The sequence below is a fragment of the Nomascus leucogenys genome, unplaced genomic scaffold, assembly GCF_006542625.1.
Source record: "Nomascus leucogenys isolate Asia unplaced genomic scaffold, Asia_NLE_v1 Super-Scaffold_3019, whole genome shotgun sequence".
NCBI lineage: Eukaryota > Metazoa > Chordata > Mammalia > Primates > Hylobatidae > Nomascus > Nomascus leucogenys.
Genome location: NW_022095789.1, coordinates 796020 through 808277, shown reverse-complemented (window position 1 = coordinate 808277; position 12258 = coordinate 796020). Strand labels below are relative to the sequence as shown.

Below are 12258 nucleotides of genomic sequence, written 5' to 3'. Positions count from 1 at the left end.
CACTGCTGTGGCAGTTCCCCCAAGGAAGGCACAGCCAGAGAGCTGCTCTCCTGCAGCCTGGAAGCTCCAGTCCAGCCCCCTGCTGCTCCCAGCACCCCCTTCCCCCACACACCCCTCTGTCTGAAACACCCCTGCCATTATGAGGGCTCAGATCCATGGATTGGCAGGAACCCAGGCCCTTGCCTGAATGAGCAGTCGCGGGCCCAGGCCAGCACACAAACCGGGAGCCCCTGGCCCACACTCCCCAGCAGGCTCCTGTGACCCTGTTCTCTTCCTGCCGGGCAGAGAAGCAGAGCTTGGGACACGTCCCACCCGTAACCGCTAGGGTCCTCTTCTGCCCCGAGCATCCGACTCTAGCCTCCCATGGCCGGAACATCTGAATGTTCATGGATCTCATCGATTTCTCAACCCAAAGCCATCAAGTGCTTTGAGATGAAGAAAAAGGCTTTCCTTACCCACAGACAGATACCATGGCAGTGGCGCCACGCGGCCAAAGACCAAAGACCCCAAACCAGAAACGTTCTGTGGTCAGACAGGTATGGCAGGGTCGGAGGCCCACCCAGCTCTGCAGCCCACTCATTTGTGTGTGGGGCTGGGGGTGGCCAGATGGACACCCAGGAGAGCACCTACTTCCCTCTCGTTTGCCCTCATTCCTCAGCCAGAAGGCCAGGGGGCAGGGACCAAGGCCTGAAGTGCTGGAACCCAAACCTGCTGACACTAAAAAAAGCCTGAAATTTGCAAAACCAAGCACTGGAGTCCAGTCTAGGAGTATAACTTATTTTGTGTTAAACAAACTGATTGGTTATTAGATTGTTTAGAAGCAGATTGCTGAGAAGGTGAGAACCGAAGTGCCAGCTTGGCCTCAGAACCCCAGCTAGCAACCCTGGGCAGCCCAGGTTCACACACACACCCGCCCAGGCCCACTGGCCCGGGGTCCCTCCCCAAGGCTGGCACCTGCTCACACTTACTGGGCAGGTACAGACACAGCTGTACCCATACACTGCTCCCAGGAACCAGGCTGCCTGATGATCCGCAAGAGGGGAGCGCACAGCCCTCACATCAAAGATGGGGTAGGGCCGGGTCTGCAGCCCCCGCCTCAGGCACTGCCCTCCAGGAGCTTGTGGGGCTGAAGGGCACCCCTCACCAAGGCACTGCCTGGAGCTGGCACATTGAGGACACACTTGGCCCTCACTCATGCAAGTGAGGGGGAGGAGAGGAGGTGGCAGGACAGAAGGGGAGGGAAGACAAAGGGACAGGAAAAGGGAGGGCTTACATTTAGTGCTGTTCTCCCAAGCTGAGCTGCCTGGGCCATGGGTGAGGCTCCTGAAGGAGGGCCGGGCTCCCCACAGCACCATGGGGGATGGAGGAACCATTAACAGACCTGTCCACCCAAGGGAGAAAAAGTACACAGTTCGGAATGTTCTGGAAGTCTCCCACCCCTAACCCCCAAGGCAGAGAGGAGGAAGGGAGTGGAGGGCCCCTCCCCAGATCTCCTTATCAGATGCCCTAAGTCATCTTGAAAGATAGCTAGTGCCCAAGGCCCCTCTCCTATACGAGGACCCTGTGAGCCACCCCCTCGTTCTCAGCCTGCCCACCCCACCCCCTGAGAGTGTCCACATTGGGTGTCTTAGAGAACGGGGCAGGTGGTGCCCAGAACGGAGGGAAGCGGCCCAGCTACCATGATCTCACCAGAGGTGACAGCCCTGCCATCTCCTATGACAGCTGGCCAGCGACAGGGACGAAGAGACAGAAAAATCTGGACACCCAGTGTGAGAGCCCAGAGGCTTGTGAGGAGGGGTCTGGGAAGCAGTCGGAGAAAGTCATGTCAGAGAAATTAAGGGGGAAACAGCCTCCTAGCCGGCCGGCTCAGCTGGGCGGCCTGCTCTTCCCGCAATGCAGCCCTAATTGAATTTCGCTGTTAACAATGGAAACACATTGGCTGCCGGCCTCTCTCTCCCTTTCTGATAAGCCAATGACCCGAGGGAAATTGGGGTCAGGAGGAGGAGAAATTGGAAACAAACAGTCTTTTCTCACTGCTGGGGATGCTGGTTTGGGCTACAGACGGGGCAGGAGGAGGGTTGCTGCCCCCCGCTCCTGAGTTGTCAGAGGGTCCTGAGCCTGCCTCGGGCCAGGTATGGCAGAAGGCGGGGGGCTGAGTCCAGTCTGGAGCCGAGTCCCCCCAGCTCACCCTAGTTAGGCAGAGCGGGTCCTGGACCGCCAGCTCCCCCTCTGCTGGCTGCCCTCTCACCCTCTTCCAAGGTTTCTCCCTAGTGCATAGGCACCCCAGCTTACCCTTCAGATGCAGACAGTCCCGGGGCCCCATGGCAAGTCACTTCCCTCTGTGCTTCTGTCCAAGGGAGTGGATTAAGACAACATCCCCATCCCGGCACGTGGGAAACCCTAAGTCCCAGGGCGCTAGCATCATACTACATAATCACTGCAATTATATTGTTAATGACTGTTATTATATTATCACATGTCAGGATCTATCTGCTAGCCCCCGAGGGAGGGGGCCAGATACTTCCTCACCTCTTTTACCCACAGAGGTGCAGAGCTCAGCCTGCCTGCCCCACTCCTTCTGCCTGGAGTCTTTGGAGGCCAGACCCTCTGGCCCAGAGCTCTACGGCAGCCCCTTTATGGACATTTCTGTAAGTGACTCCGGGGAGTCAGGCCTCAGGTAACAAAGTATAATGAATGGACGGCCTGCCCGGCCTTCAGGACATAGAAATCAAGCGGCCCTTGGGCCCCCTGGAGTTTCCTCCGGGCTGGGGGTTGCCTTCAAAGTCCACTCCCTTGCCAGTCAGCGAGAGTGGCTGAGGGTGGCACAGAGACCCACACACAGAGGTTCAGGGTGGCCCTGGGGCTCTGACTACCTGCCCCTCCCGCCCCCAGGGCTGCCCACCATGGAGGTCCGCATTAATGTCTCAAGGCAGCAGGTGGAGAAGGTGTTCGGGCTGGAGGAATACTGGTGCCAGTGTGTGGCATGGAGCTCCTCGGGCACCACCAAGAGTCAGAAGGCCTACATCCGCATAGCCTGTGAGTCTAGGGCTGGGCCCTGGGGGAGGGCGCATGGCGGGAGGGTGTCACCAGGAGAGGGGACAGTAGGCTTCCTGGAAGAGGGGGTCCAGTCAGAAAACCTCACAGCCCTGCCTGGATGAATGGAGAAAGTGCCTGTGGACACGGCCCAGCCACCCCATGTCCCCCTGGGCACCTGGCACTTCCTCTGCCATGTGCCATGGCCCCTGCAGGACAAGGGACACAGCCAGCCAGGCTGAGCCTGTGCGAGGCCCTCAGGCAGAAGGACACTCTCATTCCTCTTCTAGATTTGCGCAAGAACTTCGAGCAGGAGCCGCTGGCCAAGGAGGTGTCCCTGGAGCAGGGCATCGTGCTGCCATGCCGTCCACCGGAGGGCATCCCTCCAGCCGAGGTGAGGGCTCCTCTAGTGCCCACTTCTAGACCTGGGCTCCTGCCTGGTCACCCTGGCAGGGGCCACTCTGGGCAGGGCCAGCATGGGCTGGCAGTACATGGCAGGCCTCCTTCCCCTAGGTGGAGTGGCTCCGGAACGAGGACCTGGTGGACCCATCCCTGGACCCCAATGTATACATCACACGGGAGCACAGCCTGGTGGTGCGACAGGCCCGCCTTGCTGACACGGCCAACTACACCTGCGTGGCCAAGAACATCGTGGCACGTCGCCGCAGCGCCTCTGCTGCTGTCATCGTCTACGGTGGGCCCCGGGGCTCCCTGGTCACAGGGAGAGGCACTGCAGTGCCCCTGGGCAGTGACATGTGGCTGGTGGGGTGAAGAGGGGCCATGAGGCCAAGGCCAGGCAGACCAGATCATGCCTGACTAGGCAGGATAAGCAAAGGGCTCGCTGTGACTGCTGGGGGCCCAGGGGCATGTCTGGGCAAAGGAGTGGGACAGACTGGAGGTCCTCTGTGGGCAGCGGGCATTGTGCAGAAGGAGATGAGGGACAGGAGGGACAGAATGGGAACCTAGGAAAGGTGACAGGCTGTCCCCACTCCTGAGTCTCCAGGGCAGGAATCAGAAGCCACACAGTCCAGGCACCCCCAGGAGCCGGCAGAGGGAGGGTGCGGGAGTCACCCCAGGAGAGGCTGGGGTCTGGGCTGCAGGAGTGTGTGAGCCGCGGTTCAGCCTGGCTACCCCGAGTGCCCCCTGGGAGAAGGGAAGACTGTGGCGTGCGTGCTGCAGGGCCCGGGGGCCAGCAGGCACGAGTGTGGCCTCCCCCAGGCCTTCTCTCCCAGCTCAGCCACAGCCCACCCGTGTCCAGCTCACAGCCCCTCTGCACTCACGCCCCGTCCCCTGGGCCAGTGTATCTGAGGACGCCCCCGCTCCCTGACCCCAGTCCTTCTCTGTCCGGCCAGTGAACGGTGGGTGGTCGACGTGGACCGAGTGGTCCGTCTGCAGCGCCAGCTGTGGGCGCGGCTGGCAGAAACGGAGCCGGAGCTGCACCAACCCGGCGCCTCTCAACGGGGGCGCTTTCTGTGAGGGGCAGAATGTCCAGAAAACAGCCTGCGCCACCCTGTGCCCAGGTACCAGCGGCCGCCGCCTCCCGCATCGTTCCTCACCACGCCATCTCCGTGCCCTGGCTCCATCGCGCCCACCAGCCTGCCCCCCCATGGCTCCATCCCACCCGCCACGCAGGGCCAGGCTCAGTCTGAGGCGGGGATCGGGGTGCGGTGTATGGTTGGAGTCAGGGCTCGATCTGTCCAGTGTCAGGGCTCAACATAGGGTGTAAGTCACAGGGTGTGAGGTACAGTTTGACAGGGTCTAGGGCTCAGCCCAGGGCTGCAGAGTCCACTTGTCCCTGGGTTCAGAAGGGTCAACGTGTGACGAGAGAGCCCTCGCTGTCCCAGGGCCAGGACAGCCTCCCTGGTGTGGAGAGAGCCAAGCAGCCCCTGGCGTCATCCGCGCCTCCCTGTCATTAGCATGCGTCATCAAGGCCAGCTGGACACTAGAGGGCGTGCATCGTGGGCCTGGCCCTGGCTTTGCACCCAAATCCAGGCTGCCTTGCACTGCCTGGTCTGGATGCCCAGAGGGGCCACACTGGCAGACTGCCGGGGCGGGCTCCCAGGCTGACCACACCGTCTTCTCTCTGCTTGTTTGTCTCTCGTCTAGTGGACGGCAGCTGGAGCCCGTGGAGCAAGTGGTCGGCCTGTGGGCTGGACTGCACCCACTGGCGGAGCCGTGAGTGCTCTGACCCAGCACCCCGCAACGGAGGGGAGGAGTGCCAGGGCGCTGACCTGGACACCCGCAACTGTACCAGTGACCTCTGTGTACACAGTGAGTCCTCTCTGCCCTGAGGCCCTCTTCTGTTTGCCTGGATTGGCCCTGCCCAGCCCTGGGGAGGTGGGGGCTGAGGGAGCTATTCTCCTGCCAAAGGCTGTAGCCTCTCCAGGCTCAGGACCCACTGAGATCCCCCTCATCCTCAGCATACCTGCACACGGGCCCAGGCACGCCCCGCCACCTCCCATGCCTCCTGAGACATGCACAGATTTGAACCTTGATTCATGCACACCCATTGCCCACCCTCGCCCAAACACCACAGCTTCACATCTGCCCACACTCGCCCAACACCACAGCTTCACATCTGCCCACGCTCGCCCAACACCACAGCTTCACATCTGCCCACGCTCGCCCAACACCACAGCTTCACATCTGCCCACGCTCGCCCAACACCACAGCTTCACATCTGCCCACGCTCGCCCAACACCACAGCTTCACATCTGCCCACGCTCGCCCAACACCACAGCTTCACATCTGCCTCGTCCCCCAAGTACACATACAGGTCCTGTGGGGATGCCGGGCTTGTGAGGGCTGTTAATTACAAGGCCATAACTAACAATTAAAGATCTCTGTTGGATTTTTTTTCCTCTAGAACATACCCTCCCCCATTCTTTCAATTAAAAACCTCATTATCTGTGTCAATTCCTTTCTGATGGACATTTCTTCCATTTATGCAAAACCCTTCTAAAATCAATATAGCTTCCTCCAAGCAGTCAATCATCCCCTCCCCAGACCTGCCCCAGGCCTTAGGGAGGCAGATGGAGAGAAGGGCCCCCAAACCCCTGCTCCTGGTCTAGGCACTGACCTGGAACCATGCAGGAGGCAGACCCCCTGCTCTGGGGATCCCAGGAGTTCACCCCCAGCCCAAGCTGCCCTTGTCCCAGAAGAGCAGGCAGCAGGTTCAACCTAGCAGCCAGGCACCAGGTCATCCGCCCTGGGGAAGTAGCTCTTCCCCTCCTCCATCCAGGCAGCAGACTCAGCCGGGATCTCAAGCCCATGAGGAATGTGATTTGCTCAGAGTCACACAGAACAGTAATGGCAAATACAGGGCTGGGATGCACATGCATGGACTCCATGCCCCCTGCCATGAGCGTCTGCTCCCTATCTAGTGCAGATGCCCCGAGGTGCAGAGCTCATCCTCCTGGGGTGCAGACCACTGACGTCTCCTTCCCAGACGCCTACACCCCTGCCCCCACCAAGGCCGTGCTGTCTCCCGCAGCTGCTTCTGGCCCTGAGGACGTGGCCCTCTATGTGGGCCTCATCGCCGTGGCTGTCTGCCTGGTCCTGCTGCTGCTTGTCCTCATCCTCGTTTATTGCCGGAAGAAGGAGGGGCTGGACTCGGATGTGGCTGACTCGTCCATTCTCACCTCAGGCTTCCAGCCCGTCAGCATCAAGCCCAGCAAAGCAGGTGAGGGGCCCCGTGCCCCCAGCCCTCCTGCCCCAGCTCCCACGCCAAGAGCTGCTGGGGCAGGGATGCCCTAGGTGCCACCGCCTGAGTCTGTCTTCATCCTGCAGACAACCCCCATCTGCTCACCATCCAGCCGGACCTCAGCACCACCACCACCACCTACCAGGGCAGTCTCTGTCCCCGGCAGGACGGGCCCAGCCCCAAGTTCCAGCTCACCAATGGGCACCTGCTCAGCCCCCTGGGTGGTGGCCGCCACACGCTGCACCACAGCTCTCCCACCTCTGAGGCCGAGGAGTTTGTCTCCCGCCTCTCCACCCAGAACTACTTCCGCTCCCTGCCCCGAGGCACCAGCAACATGACCTATGGGACCTTCAACTTCCTCGGGGGCCGGCTGATGATCCCTAATACAGGTAGGAAGGACCCCAGGGGGCTCTGAGAGCTCCACTTCCCTCCTCCGTCTCCACTTCCCTCCTGGAGGAGGACGGGACAGCTGGATGTTCCTCTCGTGCCCCTCAGTGTCCCGTGACAGATCAGCAAGGAAAAGGGGTGGAGTTTTGGGGAGAACCCAGTCTTGGCTGGCACCGAGGCCATGGCCAGAGCTGTCTTCCTCTTGTTGCCTGTGGGCACAATTGTCCATTCATTTACACAGCCAAGCAGCCTACTTGTGCCAGTCTCCATGTGGGGCCCTGGGCCCAGAGGTAGGGCAAGCCCCGGCCCCAAGGAGCTTGCAGCTGAGCAGGGAGACAACCAAGGGCAAACAGATCAGCACAGGCCTGGGCAGAGGCCATCCTGGAGTCCCCACTGCATCCTGGCTTCCACCCACCCCAGCACAGAAACCCTCTGACGAGCTCTTTCCATGGCTGCCTTGCAAGAAGTGGCTGCAGCCTCTGACATGGCTGGCCACTGCCACCTGAAATTCTCAAGTCCCTCAAGCTTAGATGACCCCATGTGCTCCTGGTTTGCTTGCCCTCTCCAGCTGCCTGTTCCATAAATGTAGGTGTGCCTCCGAGCTCCCTCCCGGTGCCCTTCTCCCGGAGCGGCCTCGCCCACTCCATGACTTTAATCGCCGTGTCTGTGCAGATAACTCCCACTCCCCCATCCTTAGCCCGCAGTTCTCCCGGGCGACAGAACTGTACACCCAGCTGCCTCCTGGCCAGCTCCATCTGGATGTCTCACAGCACCTCAGACTCCTGGTGCCTAAAACAGAACCGTCTCCCACCCTCCCCCAGAGCCTCCCCGTTCCTGGCTTCCCCCAGTTCATGGATCGTCTAGTGGCTCAAGCCGGAAACTTGGGGTCACCTTGACCTGCTGCTCGTCCTCTCTTGCCCCCCGCCAGCTTCAGTCCCACGCCAGTCCCTCCTCAATAGCTCCTGCCGCCTCCTGCTCTCGTCCTCCCTTGCTGCCTCTCCTGACACAGGCCACCAAACCCCTTACCTGGTTCCTTGCTGTAAACCTTCACCAAATGAAGCCAGAGTTGATCATGACCCTCTCGTGCTCGAACCCCTTCTGGGCTCCCCTCTGCCCCCTGCAAAGCCCACATGATACCACAGAGAAGACCTGTCCCCTGCGGGCCAGCTGCTTCAGCCTCTTCCCTCACACACATCCTCCCGCACACGGCAGCCACCATGGACTCAGCATCCCGGACACACGGTGCTGCCCTCTGCATGCACTGACCCCCTGCCCCTCCCACCGGCTCAGCTGGGACTTCTCTTTTGGGTCCTGGCCTGACAGCTCTTGCCGTCTGTGCCTCACATCCACACGGATGATAACAAACCCCTCATGGAGCTGTTGGGATGACGAGGTGAGACGGCATCTGTCAGCTCTTACAGAGACGCAGGCGAACAGTGGGGCCCGGCAGCCCTTGCTCTTCGCTCCCCAGGCAGGGGGGCGGCTGCCACTTCCCCCGCATCCTGTGCTGTGGTTGACTTGTCCTTCTCCCCTGCTGGGCTAAGAACTTCATGACAGTGGGGTCTGTGGTTTTCCTTCGCCGTCCTGAGTACCCAGCATTAGGAGTTGATGAATGAGGATGTAAGTGTGTGTACCTTCCCCATGGAGAGCCTTCCTGCGAGGATGTCTGGGATTGTCACCAACACTACAGCTGGGACCGTGGGGCAGTGCGGGCCAGTGAAGGCAGTAGTGGCTGTGACTCTGCACTCTCCGGTGAAACAGTGATACCCAGCCCTGCCCAGCTCTGCGCTGCCCACTAGGGAGTGTGCATTTGCTTTTGGACTTGGTGGGGTAAAGTCATGGAATTCCTCTCCCTCCCCCTGTCCTGAGCTGGGAGCCCCTCCTCATGAAAGGGCTCCCTGTCTGGTGGAGTCCCTGCTCACCACCTCTAGAGGGACTCCCTGGCCCCCTTCTTTGCCGGATCCTGTCCCACCACCTCCCTGTTGAACCACTCCACTCTCCACTCACACACTGATCCTGCTCCTCCAAGACGCTGGAACAGAGGCGAGTCAGCCGACGGGAGGGCATCCAGCCCAAGAGATAGGTTGTTCAAGACCCACCCCACCTGCAGGGACCGTGGCGTGGCAGAGAGTAGAAGCAGCAATGGAGAGGGGAGCTGGAGCAGGACAGGAGGGCAGTGGGGGCTCAGGCAGTGGTTCCAGAGCCACCAAGTTTGTAGCACTGGCCGGGCTAGAGAGGCAGTGGGGGCAGAGGCAAAGGGCCTTCCATGCCAGGCCAGGGAGCTGGACTTCATCCCGGGGGCAGGGAAGGTTTTAAGCAAGGAATACCCTGGTCCCGCCCAGTGCCTTTCAGGGGACAAGGGAGGTCGGTACAGCATACCTTCTGTCCCCAAGTTTTCTGTGCCTGAGCTAGCTAGGCATGCTTTCCCCACCTGGGTTCCCTCAGTTGCTCATGGGGTGCCCCTGACTCAGCTTCATGCCTGTGGGGGTGGTTGGTCAGCACGGCAGTCTTTGAGGCCCCTCTGTCCCCGGGCCGGGCTGGCACCAGTCAGTCCTCACAGGAAGGCTCCTGGAGGGGCCGTGTGGTGGGGTGTTGGGTGCTTTGGCCGTGGGTAAGCCCTGGCCCTCTTCCTGCCATTCCAGGAATCAGCCTCCTCATCCCCCCGGATGCCATACCCCGGGGGAAGATCTACGAGATCTACCTCACGCTGCACAAGCCGGAAGACGTGAGGTGTGGCCGTGGGCCCCGCTGCCGGGTGTGGGAGGGACCTGCCTGCTTGCTGCCTTCGGTCCCCAGGAAGCCCCCTGCCCACCCACTGTTGTGCCTGGCCTGAGGCGGCGGGGGAAAGAGCTGCGCCTAAGCCCCACGTGGTCCTGCAGCCCAAGCCCCTGGCCCCTGGGACGCTGCTGCCCTGCCCTTGGCCTGGCCCTCAGGACCCAGGATGGGCCACTGACACCTTTCCCTCCCCACCCATATTTCCCCACTTGAGGTTGCCCCTAGCTGGCTGTCAGACCCTGCTGAGTCCCATCGTTAGCTGCGGACCCCCTGGCGTCCTCCTCACCCGGCCAGTCATCCTGGCTATGGACCACTGTGGGGAGCCCAGCCCTGACAGCTGGAGCCTGCGCCTCAAAAAGCAGTCGTGCGAGGGCAGCTGGGAGGTGAGCAGGGAACCGACCCGGGCTCCAGAAGGGAACGTGGGCTAACTGCACGCTTCACCCGGCCTTCCACCTCTGGGTGGTCCTGAGCCGCACCCCCACCCCTCCCCAGTCTCCAGCCACTTCTTGAAGCCACAGCTGGCCCCAGGGCTCTGAGGCTGGACCGAACTGACCCACTGACCCCTGCCCGCAGGATGTGCTGCACCTGGGCGAGGAGGCGCCCTCCCACCTCTACTACTGCCAGCTGGAGGCCAGTGCCTGCTACGTCTTCACCGAGCAGCTGGGCCGCTTTGCCCTGGTGGGAGAGGCCCTTAGTGTGGCTGCTGCCAAGCGCCTCAAGCTGCTTCTGTTTGCGCCGGTGGCCTGCACCTCCCTCGAGTACAACATCCGGGTCTACTGCCTGCATGACACCCATGATGCACTCAAGGTATCTCGCGCCCCCCCGCCCCCCGCCCCCGCCCGCCGCTGGGAGGCCGAGCTATGCCTGGCCCTGTGGACTGACTGCCTTGGGTGCAGTGGGGAGGGGCCTGGGCTGACCACCTGGGGCACTGCAGGAGGTGGTGCAGCTGGAGAAGCAGCTGGGCGGACAGCTGATCCAGGAGCCACGGGTCCTGCACTTCAAGGACAGTTACCACAACCTGCGCCTGTCCATCCACGACGTGCCCAGCTCCCTGTGGAAGAGTAAGCTCCTCGTCAGCTACCAGGTGAGGGCCAGGGCCATGGCCAGCGCACAAGGGGCCCGGAGCTTGGGCTCACCTGACACCTCCTCTCTGCACCCCCATCAGGAGATCCCCTTTTATCACATCTGGAACGGCACGCAGCAGTACCTGCACTGCACCTTCACCCTGGAGCGTGTCAGCCCCAGCACTAGTGACCTGGCCTGCAAGCTGTGGGTGTGGCAGGTGGAGGGCGATGGGCAGAGCTTCAACATCAACTTCAACATCACCAAGGTGGACGGGAGGGGCTGCAGCACCGCTGTGACTTGCTCCCACTACCAACTCCCCACCAGCCCCCAAAACGCTCCTGCCCTGCCTGCCCTGCCACCCACTCTCCCTCCCGCCCGTCCCCAGGCCCAGCTCCTCCTAGAAACCCCTTGGCAGCTTCCTCCCAGACTCAGAGACAGGGAGGCACAGGTGCAAATGGGTCTTGGGGAGGGGAGTGCAGGGGACATGGGAGCAGCAGGAGGGGAGACCCTGGAGGGCTTCCCTGAGGAGGGGCTTTGTACTGGGCCTCAAAGAATGAGCCAGTTTGGCTGCAGCATTAAGGGGAAGAGCATTTCTGGCAGTGAGAGCTGGGCAGGGAGGACTCAGGCCATGAAGAGAGCTGTGTGTGTTGAGTGTCAGCAGAGGCTAGGCAGAGTGACTTGGAGGGGAGAAGGGCGGAGAGGGAGGGAGGCCACAGAGGGCTCCTCTGCTCACTGGCTATGTGGCTTTGGGCAGGTCACTGCACCTCTGAGCCCCAGTAAGCAGGGCCTTGGCACATGGGAGGTGCCCAGGAAGTACCAGTGCTCATGCCGCCCCCATGCTCTGGGGAAGTCTGGGAGCTCCCCCAGCAGGAGGTGGCAGTGGGCCCAGGCTTGGGGAAAGTTCTAACAGGCACCTCTTTCCCTCCCACCTCCAGGACACAAGGTTTGCTGAGCTGCTGGCTCTGGAGAGTGAAGGGGGGGTCCCAGCCCTGGTGGGCCCCAGTGCCTTCAAGATCCCCTTCCTCATTCGGCAGAAGATCATTTCCAGCCTGGATCCACCCTGTAGCCGGGGTGCCGACTGGCGGACTCTGGCCCAGAAACTCCACCTGGACAGGTGGGCGGGAGAGGGGCAGAGAGTGCCTGCTCAGGCCACCGACAGTCCTGCCCAGGGGTGGGGGTGGGTAAGGTGGACAGGAGGCCCTGTGGGGCCGGTGCCGTATCTACTAGTGGCCGGGGCAGTCATTGTGTTTGGCTTCGGGGAGGCCCTGCCCCGGGGTGGGCCAGGGGGGCAGGAG

General features: G+C 61.7%; 1 protein-coding gene across 4 annotated transcripts in view; it reads left to right on the top strand.

Annotated features, from left to right (window-relative positions):
• UNC5A (unc-5 netrin receptor A) overlaps nt 1-12258 on the top strand; it is a 68225-nt gene that overhangs the window by 54723 nt on the left and 1244 nt on the right. The window contains exons 3-15 of one of the 4 annotated variants that reach the window (XM_030808472.1): nt 2893-3036; nt 3324-3427; nt 3547-3727; nt 4386-4553; nt 5140-5304; nt 6527-6715; nt 6823-7125; nt 9766-9853; nt 10113-10281; nt 10472-10705; nt 10833-10982; nt 11064-11228; nt 11899-12077. In XM_030808472.1, coding sequence (XP_030664332.1) covers nt 2893-3036; nt 3324-3427; nt 3547-3727; nt 4386-4553; nt 5140-5304; nt 6527-6715; nt 6823-7125; nt 9766-9853; nt 10113-10281; nt 10472-10705; nt 10833-10982; nt 11064-11228; nt 11899-12077 — 2239 coding nt within the window. The other 3 variants (XM_030808473.1, XM_030808470.1, XM_030808471.1) reach the window with 3 other exon arrangements.